The 22,233-nt window shown below is 23.2% G+C and overlaps 2 protein-coding genes across 2 annotated transcripts in view; one reads left to right on the forward strand and one right to left on the reverse strand.

Annotated features, from left to right (window-relative positions):
* Positions 1-2,665: 2,665 nt before the first annotated feature.
* LOC105366017 (T-complex-associated testis-expressed protein 1) overlaps positions 2,666-22,233 on the reverse strand; it is a 28,235-nt gene continuing 8,667 nt past the window's right edge. The window contains exons 4-11 of the mRNA XM_011504323.1: positions 21,042-21,221; positions 18,034-18,172; positions 17,961-17,970; positions 14,509-14,793; positions 13,917-14,072; positions 13,406-13,520; positions 3,765-3,895; positions 2,666-2,753 (exon numbers count right to left, since the gene is read on the reverse strand). Of these exons, the coding sequence (XP_011502625.1) occupies positions 2,692-2,753; positions 3,765-3,895; positions 13,406-13,520; positions 13,917-14,072; positions 14,509-14,793; positions 17,961-17,970; positions 18,034-18,172; positions 21,042-21,221 (1,078 nt within the window). The 3' untranslated portion in view covers positions 2,666-2,691. The remainder of the gene's footprint in view (positions 2,754-3,764; positions 3,896-13,405; positions 13,521-13,916; positions 14,073-14,508; positions 14,794-17,960; positions 17,971-18,033; positions 18,173-21,041; positions 21,222-22,233) is intronic.
* LOC105362204 (tRNA methyltransferase 1) lies at positions 7,538-9,272 on the forward strand. Its single transcript, XM_011499581.1, has one exon. The coding sequence runs from the start codon at positions 7,660-7,662 to the stop codon at positions 9,217-9,219; it is 1,560 nt and encodes a 519-aa protein (XP_011497883.1). The 5' UTR covers positions 7,538-7,659; the 3' UTR covers positions 9,220-9,272.

The following is a 22,233-nucleotide window of genomic DNA, read 5'->3' on the forward strand; positions in this document are numbered from 1 at the left end:
GTATTGTTTTAAATTGTACTCCTCAATAAATAAAAGAGCCGTACTCTTATGTAAATATATACTGTTATTACAATATGAACGTTAATTAATTTTACATTAAGAAAAACTCTATTTTGTTTTTTTTTTATCGTTTGTGTCTTCGTTGATAAGAAAATGATATAATTGAAAATATTGTACATTTATATAATTATCAATCAATAATACTTTCCATCTAGATGAAAAATAACATATTTATGTTATGTACCTAATTTTTTAAAAACAACTTCCATCTCATTAAAGATTTATTTTCCAAATGAATTTGATATTTTTATTTCATATAATTTTATGTAATAAGTTAATTCGATGTATTATATATTATATCATAAAATTTATATTAAATAATATATTAACTGCACTTATTTATGAAATTAAATATTCTTACTGTAAATCTGAGAGATTCATTTTAAATATAGTAAATATGTATGATTAAGGTAAATACTCTTATCGGATAAAATTTTATAAATTATATTGAAATAACTACAATATTTATTAAATATTTTTGTGATGAATTTAAAAAATATCTTTCTGATTTATAAATAAGAAAGATGATCTTCAGTCGAAACAATATCAAGAATCCATTGTATTATAAAAATACAGAAACCTGTTTTAAATATATATATGACATAAAGTAATACTTATGTCAGGAATCAAAATCAGCTAGATAAAGAATATGGTTCCGTTTTTTAAGCAAAAATATTTTATGATTTTATAATGCATATTATATACATATATTTTAATATCTATTACGATGTTTTGTCTTACTTCGGTTATCTTCTAAATAATTTTTCTTGTAATTAAAATTACATTTGATTGTAAATTAATTAAAGTATACAATGAAATATTACTAAAAATATATTAATATAAATTAAAGTTAACATGAATTATAATATAACTAAATAATAAAAACTGAAAAAAAATTCTGCAGAATTGTAACAGATTTTAAAAGTAACTATTTTCTAAAATAAATATATTTCATAAATAGAGGACATAATACTTTACTAAGTTTTGTAATTATAAAAAGACTTTGAGAAATGCAATTAATCATTAAAAATCGAAATAATGTATTTTTTTTTTGTAATTTATAATAATGTATTACAAAGTGCTTTTATATACTCAATTTATAAACTCGATTTATAAATACGATTTTTTGCTATAAATTAAAATGATAAATAATATTGGTATATAATAATGGTAAAATAATAAATAAAATTAATTTCTTCAATTTTCATAAAAATTTACTATTAAAGCTAAACTGTCATTTATACATAACTGCATATTACAATATAAAAGTACTAGTTCAATTGTTGTCCCTTTTCCATTATTTTTAATCAAGTTCTCCTCTTAAAATAGTTTGTTAGCTATATAAAATTTCTCACTTGATGGATGAATCTGTACTAGCTCAAATTTAATAAAAACTGGAGTACACTGAAAATCAAATTGTCTTCAATATTTTGTGAAATCATAAAAGGCGATACCAGAATTTTAGCGTCAAAGGTTATTGGTAACAACAAAAAGTGAGTGAAAACTAACACAGAGATACGAAGAACTCGTTTTTCTTAACACAAATTGAATGTATCATGTCAGCGATAACATGATTTTTTAATTATGAGTAAAAATCAACCAAAAGACTCAAGGCCGAAAAAAAACTTCCAGGCTACACAGTCAATAACTCCATTCACTTTATTATCTCGTTGAAAGTTTTTTTATGTTCCCCGCATGTATTTGTAGGAGCAGAACCTAATTTTATCATAAAATATTGAATTACACAAGTACATAATATTTTAAGAAACATTCTGAATGCGTGTTATTTCGCATATGAAATGCATTTTATTTAATACATTTTATTTGCTTTATATACTTATCATTGCTATTAATATTAAAGATAATTATATGTATCCTTTAAATTATTAATTATTATAAAATACAATTATTGTAATATTTCAACTTTTTAATGATACAAGTTTAACCTTGTATTCAAATCTGAGTTTCCAGCAATGTGTAATATTTATAATTAAAAAAGTAAAAGTAAATATTTCCAGATTAGATATTAATAGAGAATATTTTTTCAATATTTAACAGCTTATTGGAATGTCCATAAATTTTATTCAGTTTAATATCTTTCTTTAATATAATACTTTAATCTCCAAATAATTGAATTTATCGATTCTTTCAAGTGAATAATATAATAATTTTGAGCACAACCTTCGCTATTGTCTAAAGTTTCAAGTGAATATTTCAACAGAAGCCTGGAGATATCCAACTAATACTACGCACAATAGTAATCTTAATCCATTGCTGAGACCAAGGTAAATTTAGATTTTACACAAAACAAACAGTTTATAGTTTAATTATAATAATTTATTATTTTCAAGCAAAACGACAGTAATGTTAAATCGACCATATCCTATTAGTGCAGTATTTTGCAATATTAAATATATGCTCACAAACTTGTGTTTTTTGAAATGATAAATTATTTATTTGAATGTGTGCCAGCTTATAAATACAGTTAGCAAATACTTTTTCAATTTAAAGCCATATAATCAAAACAATTATTGATAATATATAATAGTTAATAAACAAAGGAAACAATGTAAAAATTAATATTTTATAAAAATATAATCCAAATATTGTCATTTTCATAGGGCTTAATCGTTACATAATTTCTTCTTCGTTATCATGGCATGATGAGGATTTATCCTTGATCTCATAGCCTTCTGCAACAAAAATTGAATTTTTGTCTATTCACTATTTATATTTGAATGTAATATTATATATATATAAAATTTGAGTTAAAATATAAAATTTTACAACAATTCGTACTGTATTAACATCATATTTATTTATATTTAATTTTAATTTTTAAACATTAATACTCTATGCAATATAAATTAACATTTTTAATGAATGGTAAAATAAAATATATAAGTTAGATATTTATAAATATTGATTTAAAAAATTCAATTGATAAATAAACTAATTAACATTGTATCATATTTAAGATATTTAAATTTGTTGAATTTTGGTGTTGTGAAAGAATGTATAGATAAATTATAATGATAGAGTGAAATTAATGTAATCTACAGATGAATAATTTTATTCATCTTTAATCAATGAAATAATCAACAAGTTAAAATTATTTTAAATATTAGTAGCTAATAACAAATAAAATAAATAAATATTTTTAATGACTTAATTTTTGTATATAAAAATTTACAATATACATATGTCTCTCATATTTCGATTGTTAATATATTTTGTAATTTGCTGTGTCTTTATCTGCATAATCATTTCATGTATCTTTACTTTTTTTATATTATACATACATTATATATTATATATACATTACGTATATTTATGATTTTATTATAATATTCGGCATTTAATATGCTAATAAATACTAATATGCCAAGAGTAATAATGATAAAACAATTCTGTAAATACATTTAATTTAAAATTGGTTAACAGACTTAATCCTGTAATAATTATTTGAATATTTTTCATATTTATTGGATATTCTTTATTACAACTAGTAAATTAAATCTATTATTCATGTACGAAAGCGTAAATGCTTTTTGTTATTTAATTAATAAATTAGTTTTTTATTTATCAAATTTTAATGCTCAGAACGAAGCATTTATAGTTACTGAAATTATTACTTTAAATAGAATTGCAAATTTATTAAATACAAAAAGTAATGATAGCTTTTATAACTTATATTTCCTTACTGATTGGTGCAGAGAAGGGTGTTTGGAATGTAGCAAACTCCGAAGGTACCAAAAGACTCAATATCCGTTTTTTGTCCTTGCGGACACTGGTCTGACGTCGTCTTTGCTCACGCTTGAACTTCGCTCGATTTCTGTTGACCAAATCAGCGAGTCTCAAACAATCGGGATATAAATATTTACTTCTATTTTACAACGTGAACTGCATTTTTGAAGAATAATTATGCATGGAATACTTTATAAAAATCTTAGTTTAAAGGCATTTTCGACGCCAAAGGAATAACAGTTTCTACTCGAGTAATGAATATATCTCAAACAACAAGATTATCTTCCTTTTAAAAATAGATATTCGATACAATTTATATGTTCTGAAAATATAACTTTTCACGTATTTTTACACATTTTTTCTATTTTTTATGATTGTCAGTGTGTATATATACTATTTCATCATGACCATAATTTTGTTGATTATTTGTATATTAAAATAATAAATAGTAATATTCCATACTGTCACAATTATATAGGCATTATTCCACAAACATAATTAAAACTCATAATAAAAATTGCAAATATTTTAAATTAAAAATTAATTAATATATTGCTATTTTAAGAACTCATTAATATTTAAATAAATAATGAATTCCTTTGCAATAATGTATTAGTACCTACAGTTTAATATATTTTTAATAATTAATGAATCTTACCATTATGACATAACATAAGAATAAATTCATTAAATACAATAAATATATGGAATAAGTATGTAGAATACAATTTTAAATGCGAGATTTTAAAATTAGTGAGTACATAACTAAGTTTATAATTAATTAATATAAATGTTTTATCATACACCAATTTACATGTTTTCTCATAAACTAAAATAAATGTTATTTTAATTAATTTATTAATATTCGTGCGTTTATTTTATATGAAATTTTTAATTAAAATATATTTAACATGCATATCGTTTGAAAATCAATTAAGAAATTAAAAAATAATAAAAATAAAAACTAAAATTAAGTACGTAAAAAACTTTCAGTGATTAATAAGATTTATTAAAATTAATAAGATACATCATTTAAACATGTTTATCGCAATATGTTATAAAAATAATAATATATTGATAAGAATTATCATTCTTATATATACAAATATTTCCTCAGATGTTATAAAACCAGAGTGGCGATAAATAAAAAGTATAATATAATATTATACACTTAGGATAAATGAGTCAATTGAAAATTGAATAAAATATCATATAAGGTCCCTAAATTTAAATATTGAATGACATCATAGTTAACATCATGCGGTAGACAAATATTAAAATAGAGAGTGACTTAATGGGTGTAATAAAGGTTATAAGATTTCAAAGAGTTCAGATTAATTTGAGATTATTTATTTTCATTAATTTAACCCTTATAGTACGACATTACTTTGGTATTGGATATTTCTCGATGACTCCAATTGAAAAATTTCATGCCTTAATGTGTCTTTATTTGAACACAGTCCTATATATTTGGATTATAATTTGATAAGTACCAATAAATAACGAGTGTATCAGTCATTTTAATAAATAATAGCATATTAAATTTTTTTCGTTTTGAAATTCAAGTGAATAGCACAAAAAGTAGAGGCACATGCAAAAATTTGCTAAGAAAACCGCGTGAATCATGAATAGCACGTGTAAAGTCAATTTTTCATTCATGGCTTCCGTCCAACCGCTTCTACACACAAATGGAAGCTTTTTTCCTATTGTGGACCAATTGTTTCTTTGGGTAACATGAAGTTCCGTTGCTCAATTATTGCTGCTTTCTTGCTTCATCTGTATTTTCTCACATTATTATTACAGACCAACGCGATTAAATTATGGCTGAAATATGTAATTTTTTTTTTTATTTGGCTATGTGTAAATTATTTGATGAAAGTACAATATTTATTAATGTCAGCAACAAGAACTCTTACTTTTTTGGTTTTTTATACAAATGGATATGAAAATTGAATATATGATGTTTTGTTGAATACGAAAATATCAAAAATATACTTTGACCATATAATTTAATGAATTATTATTATATTTAATTAATTATATAATTTATTCAAGTTATATTACAAATTTTTATTTTTCAATATTTACTATTCATCCATAATATAATACACATGTAATATGAAGATTATTTATAATTTTTCTATAATCCATATTTTATGAGAATTTTTTAAACATTGAATGTAAGGCACAAGGCAAACTTATAATAAAAATTTGTACGCTTTGTTTAATATATTTTACTACATTCTTAATTACTATATTCTTTTTGCATAATTACTATATTTTACTTTAAAATATTCAATTTTTTAAACTATAAATTTATATCATGTTTTAACAGAAATGAAATATAAAATAAGTTTGATGAAGAGTAGTTTGATAATGACATTATTATGATAATGTTATGTAATGAAAATTCATATGTATTATTTAAGCATCTATTGATAAGGTCTATTAAATTGAAATTCTGATTCAATTATCTTAACAATTCATATATAAATATTATGTAATGCTAGTGGTGTTAAAAATAGAACTATTATTTTATTGTCATATACGTGTATTTTCTACGAGTCGTTGAAGTCCTTATTAGCTCCTTATTATCCGTTTAATTCTACAAAATTTTACATCTCTTATCTGCTAACAAATTATAATCTAGTAAGAAATTATAGAATATATTAATGTAATTGTAGAACAGAATGTAATTGTAATTATATTAATGTAATTATAGAATACATAATTATAAATGTAATTTTAATATTTTCAATGTTATAAATTCAATTGTGTTTTTCAATATAAGTAATAAACTAGTAAATCTATACTTAATCATTTTATAATTTATCTGTAAATCAAATATTTTTTTAAATATCTGTATAAATAAATATATAAATATAAATAAAATTAAAAATTATATTTAATATATTTAAATATGCATTACAAATTAATAAGATGATACAGCCATATAGAAATATTATGAAATCAAAAACAAAAAATCTCATGGAGAAGCAATTTAATACAAAATTATATTAAAGTTATTATTTTAAGTTTAATTTTATATTTATTGTTATAATAATATAAGAATTGAATAAAGGTAATAGGCACTTTGAAAAGGAAATTATAAATAAAGTTGCTATAAATTCTTCGTAGAAACATCGCACATTACATTGGATTCTACATTTTGCGTCACCAACATTTTATATTATTTGTATCAATATGTTTAACTGATATAATACATTATTTGAAATAATTCCTTAAGTATTGTCATAATAGTAAATTATCATATAAGTATCATATAGTAAATTTATCATGTCTTCAAAAACGTAGGAAAACAGTATTTTGTATTTTCTTGAAATATAATAATAAAGACTTTCATGCTTATTGAGTTATTTTATATAATTTTATTATTGATATTAATTATTAATAGTTTCATGCTCAAAGATATATGTTAAAATAATATGTTTAAAAAGATTGAAATTATAAATATCTACTCTTTATTATTATAAAATGACTCTGAAAAGCTAAACATTTAATAATAAAATTATTATCATTTGCTCGAGTATTAATAAATTAACTGATGTATGTGACAAAACTGTGGTACAAAGTATAAAAATATAAGATGAAAATGAATGGGAAAAATTTAAATATTCGCGTCAGACTCTAACCTCACCTTACGACGCAAAATCCACCAATCAATATTCCTTTATACTCCCCTACTATTTTAATTTGCCTGTTAAGTTAGTATATCCGTAATAATAGAGGAAATTGTTATTATTTCTTAAAACGGCATGGTTTGTACTGATTGACAATATAGGTTATAAGATTTCATGAATTTTTTAAAGTAAATCTGAAATATCAAGAAATATGGAGAATCCTGTAATAATAGAGGAACAACAGCCTGAGAATATTATCGAGGAGGGAAAAGCGAAAATCATTTTGGATAAGAATAATATATTTTATAATCCTGTTCAGGAATTTAATAGAGATCTTAGCATTGCTATAATATCTCAATATAATAAGGAACTTGAACAAGGTAAAAAATATGATTCAGATCTTACGATTTTAGAGGCTCTCTCTGCAACAGGCTTACGGAGTATTAGATATGCCAAAGAAATACCAGGCATTAGTAAGATTATAGCGAATGATATTTCTATGAAAGCAGTGGACACGATTAAAAAAAATGTGATTTACAATGACGTTGAAAATATTGTGATACCAAATCAAGATGATGCAACTATGGTAATGTATAAAAGACGAAAGGAAAAATTTGATGTTATTGATTTAGATCCATATGGAAGTCCAACAATTTTCTTAGACGCAGCAGTACAAAGTCTTAAGGACAATGGTCTTCTAATGGTCACTGCTACTGACATGGCAGTCCTAGCTGGAAGTTCCCCAGAAACATGTTATGTAAAATATGGTGCTGTTTCAATGAAATTCAAAGCGTGTCATGAAATGGCTTTACGAATTTTATTACAAAATATAGCCAGTCATGCTGCTCGCTATGGCAGAGTTATCACTCCACTGCTTTCTATTAGTGCCGATTTTTACATCAGAGTATTTGTTAAAATTCGGACTAGTCTAGCAGCTTGTAAACAAAATACAAGTAATTTAGGGTTTGTGTACCAATGTACAGGATGTGAATGTTTCAGTATTCAACCATTAGGATGTATGAATTCAAAAAATATGCACAAATTCCCACGTGTACCTGTTGTTGATAAGGTGTGTGTTTTTTGTAAACATAATCATCGTATGGGTGGGCCGATATGGATAGGTAGTTTACACGATAAGGTGTTTATTAATAATATTATATCTAATATTGAAAACGAAGAATATAAAAATTTACAAAAATTGAATACTATTAAGAGAATACAAGGTATTCTACATGTTGTAAAAGAAGAACTTGAAGTGCCATTATATTATCAAGTTAACCGATTGATGTCTATAATAAAATGTCATGTACCACCTATGGTACTGTTTCGATCCGCATTGCTTAATGCTGGATATAAAGTATCATATTCACATGCATGTAAAACATCTGTTAAAACTGATGCGCCAAATCAAGTAATTTGGGATATAGTAAGAGCTTGGGAAAAATTAAATCCAGTGAAGCGAGAAAAGTTTGATGTATGTAGTGCAGGACTGGCAATACTCAATTCTGAAATAATAACTAATATTTCTTTTAAAAAACATCCCGATGCAATACCATTTTCAATTCAAAAACATCTAATGCGATTTCAAATGAATCCAAGTTCTCATTGGGGCCCAGGAACAAAATCTACTGCAATGATTAAAAATGAACACATTCTGAAAAAGAAAATGAATCAAAATAAGAAAAAAAGAAAGAACGATATAATTAATGAAAAGTTGAATGCAGAAAAGAAACGTAACATCTTAGAAGAGGGCGTTTCTGTAGAAAACTAAAGGAAAATTTTAATTCTTTGAACAAAAATAAACTCTTAAATAGAATTTTAATATACTGAATATTTTTATAATTTTTTAATAGGTTAAAAATTATTTAAATCAAACAGCTAAAATTACATAAATGAAAATTGAGATTTTAAATCTCTTAACTATTATATAATTTAATCGTATTTTTAATTCATTAGTTTCTTATTGTTGTTAAATTATTAGTACTAAATTTGTACTGTTATGTACTAAAAACTTATCTATAATAAAGCATTATAAATATTCCATTATTCTTTTTATTAATTTATTAATAATATTAACTTATTTTATCTTCAAATAATAAATTAAATTGGTATACTTTCATTCTAAATAATAAGGATGATTATTTGTATATAAAAATAAAATAATTTTAATTTTAGGAAAAATATTCAATTATATTAAAACTTAATTTTATTTTCCAAAAATTTTTTGTTAGGTAATTGTGGAAATGAATTTTTAAATAAATTAATGAATTCAAATATTCATAAAGTAGAATGTAAGGTGAAATATAAACTTTTGATAGTATTTTCATGATTCCAGTTAATAATTCAGATAAAATGATTTAAAATACTAATTGTGAGAAAATTTTTTTTGTTGGAAAAAATAAAAAATAGAAAAATAAGATGTTTCCGTTATTATGTTTAGAGATTCACCAGAATATCGAAAAAAAATGTGAACTTGGAAAAGTGATAGATCTAAGAAAAATTTATTTAATTGTACAACCTAGATTTACTTAACATTTAATGTATATATAAACTTCATAAAAATTTTGTAATGTTTTAAAAATTTTATTAGATTATTATTGCTCTTTGCATCTAAAATATAAAACTGTGAAATCATAAAACATTGACATTAAATGGCATAACTGGCGAAATAAGAATTTTTGAATATCGCTTTTAAAATAAATCTTTTACACTTTATTCGACTTTGAATTTTATATGATTATGGTTTTAGGTATAAATAAACATAAAATATAAATAATTTCAAATGAATAAAAAAATTAATATATTAAACCAAACATGGATCTTATGAATATTAAAAAAAAGAATATAATTAAAAAATATTTAAACAAGTAAAATATCTATTCGAATTTTATCTTTCACACTTGCAAAAACAAGTTTTCCTAGTTATTTTTAAGAATCATAAATCAGTTGAAATGATAAGAATTAATTTTAATTCAAAAGCAGTATAGTTAACTTTATGATTCTAATATGTACGTTATAATTCTGAATTTGATAAAAAATATTTATAGGAAACTGGATTCAGTGAAACGTATTGGAAATCATTAACAAACAAAACACTGTAGAGGAAAAATTAATAAATAGGTATTAAAATATAGCGTTAAATTGATATTTTTAATTCATTCGATTATTAATTTTAATAAAGAACTTTAAAATGTATTAAAAACCATAACATATGGAAATATTATTGTAATTATATAGGGTATTGTTTAATTACAAATTAAAATCCTCATATCAATTAAAAACCAAAATAATTTCTTGAAAACTTATCATTAAATTTATTTATATTTAAATAACAGAATGCATTTTGTTGTCCTTTAAATCGAAATTTGAGTGATGAAAAATAACTAAAATTTTAAAAAACATGTTTTAAAACAATCAGTAAAAATATACAAAATAATAAAAATTAACTGAAAACAATGTTTAAATTTATCCTAGTTTCATAGTTTCATACATTTTGTACATAAAAAATGTGTTTTAAATTCCCACAAACATTTCATTTTTAAACAATCATTTGCATTAAATATTTCCCCAAATTGTTTTCAATCAAATTAGTCAATAATTCTCTTAAACATCAAATGAGCTGATACGTATAGTTTAGATTTACAAGACTATTCAAAATATTAATTTATATTTATTATATAAAAATCCCTTTAATATTGTTTTATAAATTTAATTATAATATGTTCTATTGAATATATTTAACATTTGAAATAAATTTCCCAAGAATTATATTCAAATAACTTACATGAAAATATATTTAATTCGTAATATGTATATAATAAAGCAAAAATTTTAATTATTCAATGTCATTAATTATTTTTCATTTTTATATTAAATACCAAATTTTGAAAATATCACTGATGTTTAAAATGTTAAATACTTAATATAGCTTCAAAATAAATCATTAAATCTCGTTACACTTCTTTAACATTCTAAAGAATTTATTGTTCTGATATCAATTAATTTACACTAACTTAGAAATTTCCATTTATTTAATGCGTACAAGGCTAACTTTTAGATTCATAGAATAAAAAGAATATATTCATTATTCTTAAATTTGTATGAAAAACTTTCTAGTGAATTAATTCTTTGACTAACAACTGATCTTATCAAGTATTATAATAATTTAACATATTTTTTATTTAAACAAATAATTTTTGATACTTTATTAAATTTATTATTATAAAATTATTGAATTTATTTGAATTTTATGTAATATTCATTATAATTTTTTATTTTTTAAATGTAAAATAAAACTTTTGAAACTAGCAAATGATATCAGATTAGATTTAGAAAGAACAAAGTTATGTAATATAACATTTCAGCCTTAAAAAGATATTAAACACCAACGTTGATAATAGAAATCATAAATATGTAATATTATACTAAATTTAATAAACGAATTGTAATATATAATTATTGGAAATACTAAGGATTAATAAATTATTTATCACATTCAATAAGTTCTTTTTTAAATACTATTATGAGCATACATCTCTTCATCAGATTATGATAGTATATAATTATATAATTAACTAATAATTAATTTACAAAAATACAAATCGATATATTTTAATTATTGTTTTGTCATATTCAGTAAGAAATTTAATTTATATAATACAATGGAATTTTCATTCTCAACTTATTTTACAATAATTATTTTACTAAATCATATTTAACTAATAAAGCAATAGTTTTTAATATTATTCAGTTAATATTTATTTGAATTTGTAATTATATTGCTTAACTGAAATTGAAAATATTTTTATTTTCTATTATAACGAATTCAAATTTAAACTTAATTTGTTAAAATACTGAAAAATAATAAAGGAACAAACTTAGTAAATTATTAAATTCCATGTTTATAATTGTATTTTTTAATCATAGAGATTCCTTTACAACTATTACTGATATATATATATTAAAAACAATGTTTTACTTATGATCTTGAATAAGTATAAAATAGTAATGAATTATGAATTGAATTACAAGAACAAAAATAATTAAAAGTCTAAATTATAATATTTTAAGTACTTTGAAAAAAATTGAATTTGCGTAATAAGTAATACCTAATTATTTATTTTAATATATCATATAAAATTAAAAAATTTTAATCCACAATTCATATAAGATTTAGTATAATTAAAATATACAAAATATTTGTAAGCGTCAATTTAATATATCAAGCGATGAAAACGTTTGATAAATTCAACGTCAAAACTGCCGCCGAAAGACGCAAAACCGTTTAGTTTACAATCTCTCTTGTATGTAAGTTCAACCATCTTCCCTTAGTCAATACGATTATAGTTAATTGCATTAGCGTGAATCAATCTAATACTTTGCGTACGTGCAAAGCTGTGAGTGAGAAAAAGCCCCCCCCCTCCAACCAACAAAGCTTAACACCATGACAAAGCACTGCTAACGAATACTTGTTCCAACGTATTTCTAAATTGTCGGCAGGCATTTCTTATATTATTAGAACTTTTAATTGCATTTGATGAACGCATACACGTAACTGTTTAAGAGCTAATCCCTTTAAGCGGTTCCAATCTTAGCAGTTTTAATTTTCACATCAGAGCTAAACAAGAATCGTATCATATTTAATATTCGGTCAGATTTATTTAAAATATTAATTATATAAAATAGGCCATAATGAAATAATTATACATGTAAATATACATTCATGAATACGATATGTTTTATTCCCCTTAGGTCTATGTAATTGTATAATTTATTTAATATTATTTTTAAACGAATATAAGTGAAAAAGAAAATGAAAATATCTATTATTCTCAAATTCTATATTACATATTTAGAAATTGAAATGCTTCAAGTATGTTTATAAAACTTATTAGGTCATTGTGGAAATTTTATTGAGCGACAAACGTTAAACTACTTGTATATGGTTTCAACTTTACCTATTAACACTCTGGATTATTGAATTCTGAGATTCGTTACTGAAGCCACAAATTCTTAAGTCGATTTCCGTAATTGCAGTGCAAGACTTTACAGCTGCTACGAAGGCTTCTCCAACTATAAGAATTTTAGTACATATAACTTATGTTATATAGCTGAAAAGAAATGATTCGGAACATTGACATTTTCTCTCTTCTCTTTTTTGTTTTTTTTTTTAATTAATTGCAAAGTAAGGAAATACAAATATATATTATTACAAATAATTGATGATAGAAAAAGTTATTGAGAATGTTTGAAAATTATTCAAATATTTTATTCCAATTAAGAAATTAAAAACTACTTATGATAGCAAAAAATACACGTAAAAAGTAATGTAAGTGCATCTTAAAGTAAAAAGAGGAAAAACACTGACTTCAATACAGAAATCAAAAAGCAAGAAAAGGATAATCGGCAGCAAGTGAGTTGAAAATTTCTTTGGTAAAAGACATGTATCAAACTGAAAATGAAGCTTACCGATCGTTCCAAATTCGTTGTTAGTACAGTCGAACTGGAGGTTGGTAAACTGGGTATGGCCAGAGGCCAAAACTTCGGCCATTTTCATTCCGCCATCTGAGCCGATGCCACAGCAACTGATGTTTAGGTACTCGAGTTTGGCGTATCTCAAAAGTACTGCTAGCCAAAGTGATTTCATCGAATTTAACAACAATAAATAAATAAATGATGCGGATACATATCAACTACTATGCTGCAATGTTCGTCGTATAGTAAAGAAAAAAGTAGCAATGCAGATATTTACTTGACGAAGAATTTCTTAGTTTCGAGATACAAGGATAATATTTTTAATATCAATTATTTATTTTAAATGATCAACTTTGACACTTCAAGAAACTGAAAAATTGTTAGAACACTTAATGAAATTATTGTGCTGTCTAATTAATTAGTTGTTACAAGATAATCCCGTGATAGGTGCCGATAATACTCTTTCCACTTTGCAAAAGGTTTTTCTTAGATTACCCGTGTAAGTGAGATTATTTTGTTACATATCGCTTGGTTTGACACATCGACTTCGCAATTAGAAATATTAATTAGAAAAAAGTACGCTCACGTGCAGCAAGATGGTCGGCTCCTTCGTCGCCAATAGGGTTAAATTTAAGATCCAGCCTCCTAATTCCCATAAAATTCGTGTCACTGAGGATGAGGCCATGTACGATACCCGCTAGACCTTCGGATCCAATTTTGTTATTGCTTAAGCTCAAACTCATAAGCTCACTGTTGGTATTCCGCTGAATCAGAAATGCACTGACAGCCAGTGCGCCCTGGTTTTCCAATTTGCAATGCGAGAAATCAATCTCGCGGATCTGGATGAATGATAAAATGATATTAAGCCACACTCACTTGGGTTTACAGCTGGATATTTTATTTAAGACAGTTAGTAATATTATAGTAAATTCATATTACTTCATCTGTTTGTAGTATCAAGAAATCTATAAACACAGAATAAAGAATTTATGACATTATTTTTAATTGTTGAATAAGTTAAAAATATGTTAAAAATAAAAGTCAACGATATTTTGTGATTAGAATGTTTAAAATTTAAAGTCTCTTGATTAAAATAAGCTACTTTTCTGTAAAAAATTTATAAAATTAATTTTTTCTTAAACTCTTCATAAACTTGCTCATCTTGAAAAATAAATCTACATTGCGTGTTAAAGTCGTTGATTTTTTAGGAATATTTCTTATGCTGCTAGCTTATTGTTGGCTATGTTCTTTTAATAAACTACCGGTGGTAGATATTTGCTCAAATCATTACTATAAATTTTGTAGTTAGAATACGTCTTTAACGGTTCATTTAATAAAATTTTCGATGAACCAATTTTTTAATGCAGTATAAATTAATATGAGAATTAATTTTTATAACATAAAATCGACTTAAAATGGAAATTAAAACAATGAAAACTGATAAAATTCTTTATTTCTATCTACTTATTATCAAATTAATGAATTACTTACCGATTATGCATTATATGAATTGACAACTATTATAAATGATAGAAGCATTTTTTTTTATTAATGCAGTCTTAATATAATCAATTTTGATAAACTTCAAAGTAAGGTAACATGAAATAAATTACTGAGAAAATAATCATTTTTTCATTTTTACTTAACAACAAAAGGATTTAATAGGAACATATATCTCATATAAAAAATATACTAAAAAATAAAGAATATTTTAGTGTCAATAAAGAGTTTCCATTCAGTTCGCCGTATTATTTAAATACTTTATTCTTAATAGACTTTTAAAAGACAAATGCATTTCTTCAGAATATTTAATCTTTAAATCTATATCTTTTAAAAAATCTTGATATTTCAAAAATTTATGAAAAAAGTATTTAAAATCTAGATTAAACATTAAAAAAAATATTATTAGAAATTCACTAATAGGAATAAGAAAAGTTGTATTTTTGTCAGTACCTAAAGAACTGTACTCAAGCAAGAAAAAAAGGAAGAAAAATGATCCTAATCAAAACAATTTATGTAGCGCTATTGTATAATGACGCATGGACGAGCAGTTTATTATTATCGTCACTACATACCCGCTATAGTCGCACGTGTAGAAGTTTCATTGAATATGTCGGATACGCAGAGCTAGAATCTTATGGCGTGCCTTTGCCGGAATATTTTTGGAGTTTCACTGATTATTTGTTGATTCGCGGGTTCGCGAAAGTATACAACCAATTCACGACGATCTCAAAATGAAAAACCGACATGTCCCAATAAGCTATATAATTTTTATAAATTGAATTTAATTGAATTGAAAATGAATTGATATTTTAAGTGGGAATATGTAATATGTAATAATGTAATATATTCTTAGGTTAGGCATTGATTATAATAAAATACAATAAATTTATCTAATACAGATTGTCTATATTTGAGCGACTGACGAGCATAATTGAAAGTTGAAATAGTCGTGGCTTTAATAGTAGAAAACTTTAGTGCAAAAAATTAAAAAAAAGAAAAGAAGAAGGAAAACATTTGAAAATAAGAAAAAAAGAATCAACAAAATAGATCAGAAATGAATTTATCATAAACGCTATTTTAGTATTCAAGTGTTTTATAGAGTTTGAAACTGTTTTTTTTTTTATTACAGGTTAAAATTTAAATGATCAACTTTAAATGTTTTTTATTATAGTTTCTGTTTTATAGTCTTCATTTGTATTAAAATATCTATAGATTTAGCTACAACTTCATTATTTTTATCTAATTCTAATTTTACATGTGATTTAACAAAAGATTTCAGACTTAAGATACTCAATTAAATGAATCGATAATTTGCTTTACTAATTCTTGGAATTATTATTTTTAAATATTTTAAATGTTACTAATTTATATCAATTTAATTATTATGCTGAAATAGTAAATTTTTGCAAGTTTTTCATATCTAACCGATTTAACAATACTGATAATTTACTTAAAAATTTTAGAACAATTTAAATATTTTTTATTTAAAAGTACAAAATAGATTTATCTAGTAAAAATATGTTAACTAATTTCGAATAAAATTGATCTATGTATGTACTAGATTTTAAAAACAATTTTTAATAGTACCTACGTCAATTTTTAAAAAACATTAGCTTATCTTAAGTGACATAGTTTATCATATCAAGAAGTTAATTATATTATTAAAAATAATTGAAAAGTATATTTTAATTTTTTTTACCACAAAAAAAAAGTAATTTTCATGTTACAAGCACTAAAAACAATGTAGGGTGATATTTATATCTTGACTTTATAAAGATATCTTATTTTATCCTATACAATCTTACAATAATTTGTTCAAATTGAAAAGATATTTTTGAAAAGATGAAATTATAAATTAATGCTCTAATTGAGCATTGAAATGTACTACTTATAAACTTTCAAGTGCGTCCCGTAAACTTTCCCATTCGAAACTTACTAAACGAAACCGCATAAATTACTTTACAATGTACTTTACCCTTAATAATAGAAATTTCACGGAAACTTTGTATGATGAGATAAATTTCTTATCTAAAGTGTAACTCTGCATAATTTCTAATTTTACTTAGATTTCAGGAACCTAACGAAAGTCACCAAAATAATTCAAAAGAAACAATTCTTCCAAATCTTAATCACGCATAATCTATAATATTTAAGATATTATATCTATAGATTTCTATCTATAGATTCAAAAATTTCTAAATTAATAAAATGATTGACTTACAGCCGTAATTTATCCTATGTCACGCTATTGTTATATATTTCATAGGTTAATATTTAGTAATAGATTTACATCTATTGGCTAAGTATGTAAACTTTCCAATATCTCATGGATTCTGTGCTCAATTAAGTAATATAATTTGTGATAGACGCAAGCGAGAGATCGATCGATTGATTTTCAATTGCTATCAATAGTTTCTTCGTCGGAAAAATCAATGTAATTAAAAAAAAAACGATATTCCTAACACCGTAACTTTAAATTAATATAATTATAAGCAAAATAAATTTTATAATGAAAAAATTCATAAATTTCTGTACAGGAATCATCCTATTAAATTGTAAAACAATATGGGTTAATATAAGAGATGTAAAACGATTTTCGTATACATACAGTATTATTGACGATGAGTCCCCGGAGAATCGCCCCCACTCTTGGCCTAGTCAAATTACTCCTAGTAAGGCTAAATTTGATGAGATTGTTGAGCTCTTTTACACCTTGACCGATTTTCAAGCTGTCATCTATGGAAAATCTTTAAAAAAAAAAAACGGGCATTTATCTCATTAGTTACTAGTTGTAATTTAAATGGTATTAAGTCGCAATGCTAAACGTTGTATTATTTAAATTAACTCTTATTTCTTATTTGACGTAAAATAACTTGTTTTCATCCGTGAATAATTTCAGTATTTATATATTTCTCGTTCTGTATTTAATTAATATTCATTGTGTATAGAGAAAATCAGAAAATTGCTTTTAATCTATTTATATATTTAATTGATATTCAAAATTTATTCTAAAAAATATATAATTTTTTATATATTGTATATAACAATAATATACAAAAATAATTAAAAGAGTAATGTATACAAAAATATGGGATAAAATTACAAATTATGTTATACGATGTAGTAGCGAATGGTGTATTTTTATAAAATTCAAAAAACAAAGAACCGATATATTCAAAATATATTGATCCATTAGACTTATTTCATTTTAGAAGATAATTGAATTATTGCATGTTAAACTCGGGTAAACGTTAAATTAGAATTAAAATACAAATTTATTATTTCTAAAAAACTTATAGATATATGAATTAATTTTATCTATTCGAATATTTTTATTAATTTTTCTAATTCTTGAATGATCTGTAACTATATATTTTAAGTAACGAAAAGGAAATACTTTTATTATCGATGTGCTTTGACAATACTACCAATTTATAAAATAAATATACTCTTATTAATTATATGTGCACTTATAAAGCTTTTTGACATGCATCGTTAACAAGATATCAGTTATGCGTATTATTTTGTATACAATTTAATTATAGAAATTATATAATAATTAATAAAATATTAAGTATTTGAATTTTGTTTATCTAATAGAAGATGAAATGAAACATAATTTTATTAAATATTATTTTCAATTTATCAATTAAATACTTAATAACTTGACATTATGAATATACAAACATATTCTATCCACACTATACTTTAATGTAATTAGCAAATAATAATTGAAACATTCTCATAATGATCTAAATCTATTCTACGCTAGCCGCACTATATTAGTTGAAATTAAAGTGCCGACAACCTTACTTAAAATACGGATTTATTTAATCAATATCAATTATAGTAACAAATAAAAGGTGTAAATATGGATAAGGCGCGAATGCAGTTTTTGTTATCGAACTAAAAACAGCTGTTCCACATTTGGATGGGAGAGTCACGCCCCTGTTTATTTACAAATACAGAATTTGTCGTGCGCCTCAGAACTCTCAGCAAATTGAAATGTTATCTATATTATTATATTTATTTCGAATTAGCTTTCGGAATAGGTTATTATATTATCATCAAAATGGAAATCCCGATTTTTATCAATTTAGTATTATATTATTTGATAATTTGATCTGGCTTTGCTCGTTAAGAACAAGTTTCAACTAGTAGTATTTGTAACAAACTTGAGTTTCAAATAAACCACGATAATTTAAAAATTTAATTATTTTCTAGCTTCTTTACTTTCTCCTATTATTTCTTTTATATATAATTAAAACATGATAAAAAATTTAATCTTTTAATTTTCACTTTTGATCTTTCTAGTTTAATTACAAAAATCTTACACAAAAATGCATTTTACACTAATTGAATGAAATTCCTATTCCAAGTTATAAATAACTATTTTTTAATAAAATAATATTCTATTTATTTACAGACATACTAAATAAAAAAATTAATAAAAAAGGAGAGAGCATTTCTTATAAATTCTATATAAAACATGAAAATATTTACATTTTCATCTTAAAATTAGGTTATAATTTATAAATACTTTGAGAAAAAAAAATCAATTCATAATTCAAAATGTATTCAGAATATGAAAAATTCTTCAATCATAAAAAGTTGTATTGTGTATTTTATAAAAGTTGCTAGTTTCTTCTTTATTTTTCAATCAAGTTTTCTACTTAGAAATATATATCTCTATTGAGTTCAATTAAATAACATAGCATTTTTAATTTAATGATATGAAACGAGCAAATATAAATAATACGATATAGTAATCTGTTATGCAAAGTCAACTTGGCCCAGGAAAAATCTTATTAATTCTATTGTATATAAAGTATATAAACAGTAAAATTTATTCAGAATTTATAATTATAAATAGGAAAAGTATCTATTTATAGCGATGCAGTAACACGATACTTCATTATATACTGTATATTGGCTCAATTATTTTTACACTATGATAAATGCATTATACTAATTTTAATGAAAAAAAAAATGTGTAACAATATTATAACCCAAATATTTCATCATAAAGATTATAATTTTTAATTGTAACTAACGGATACTCCAACCAAAAAATTTTCTCTCTTCATTGTATAAAATCATATAGGTATAATTTTCTTATTTTTACAATATATTACAATACACGTACAAATATACATTGCAAGTTAAATATAACACGAAATTTTTAACTTGAAAGTACCTATAGTAATTAATCAGATAATAAAGTTCGTCCACCAATAGCAATAAATTAAAAATTGATAACATACTCTAAAAATATGCACATCAAAATTAAAACGATTTCAACTACATATTTAAGAACTATAGATTCGCAGATACTCTATGTTTGCTATTTATATAGATACGAAGGTACACAGAAATATATCACTTTAAAATAGTGTTCTCAGCATCATGTAACTTTGTCATATATACATTCTTTCATGTGTGTGTGTGTGTGTGTGTGTGCGCGCGCGTGTGTGTATGTGTGTGTGTGTGTGTGTCTGTGTCTGTGTCTGTGTGTGTGTGTGTGTGTATTTATATGCGATAATTATATTGTAAACAATATGAAAATTGTCAATTAGAATACTAAACATATTTAGTAATATAAAAAAAGATGCTCACTCGAAGTCTTTCAAATCGAAGTTATCTTTCAAATGTATTACACCGATGTTTATGTAAATTTCCTGCAGATTAGGTAGTTTTTGTAAGATTAAATCCATAGGTATGTGATGGAATTCTTCATTTAAATAAATTGGAGATGGATTTTTATGATCATCATTGATGTGCTTGATAACTAGAGACCTACGGAGACACATTGATAAATACAGGGTTAAATATACGCAATATTTATTATGCACAATCAAGATAAATCTAGTATTAATATATGAACTTCCAATAAAATAGCTATTTGAGATGATTATTATAATGTTAAATTTTATATATGTATATATATATATATATATATATATATATCAATACGAAGCATACAGTAACATTTAAACATTGATAAATATATTATATTTACTATTATGAAATTTATATTATATACATTGAGTTTCTAATATACAATGGTTTCTTATACTTTAACGTATGAGCCAAAAAATCTGGAGTATTAGTGCAACTCTTGAATTTTCAGGCTTTGATCGTTAATTGTTAATAAAAGTTTCATACTAAAATTTTGAGATTTGAAAATAAAGTACTTTCGACTTGCATTAAAACAGAATGAAAATGTGTTTAAAAGCTGAATTAATAAATATATTTAATAAGTAAATTAAGTACAAGTACTATTTAAATAATTGTAATAAACACTTTTATGGAATATTTTGTGAATATATTTTAGTTTAATTTAGTTTGATCATTACTTAAATCATAATTTATTTATCATTTTATTCATCATCCTATTTACCATTAACTCTTAAATTTATAAAGAAATTATAAAATAATTTTAAAGTAATATTAAGTTTTTACGCTTCAATTTACTGTAAATCAATCTATTAATTTACAAATATTTTATACTTTATTGCATAGTTATTGAAATCTTATTTATATTTTCCTTCTTGCTTTAATAAGAATGAAGTTACTGTGGCCTGTTTTTCTTTACAATTTGATGTATATTTTATTTATCTAATTGGCATCTTGTTCAAATTATTATGAAATGCTTAAACATACGATCTGTAATACATTATATTGAATTTTATCTTTATCCAAGATAAATATAAATAAGTAAAATATTTAATTTATTCTTCTTCTAATCGTGCCTTGTGAAATAGGTATTTTATTTTGTCTCATTTATCCAAATGCGTGATTATTATTA

Source organism: Ceratosolen solmsi, unplaced genomic scaffold (assembly GCF_000503995.2).
Source record: "Ceratosolen solmsi marchali unplaced genomic scaffold, CerSol_1.0 scaffold10, whole genome shotgun sequence".
NCBI lineage: Eukaryota > Metazoa > Arthropoda > Insecta > Hymenoptera > Agaonidae > Ceratosolen > Ceratosolen solmsi.

Excerpts from the sequence above, each read along its gene's own strand:
- LOC105362204 (XM_011499581.1), top strand. The coding sequence starts at position 7,660 with ATGGAGAATCCTGTAATAATAGAGGAACAACAGCCTGAGAATATTATC.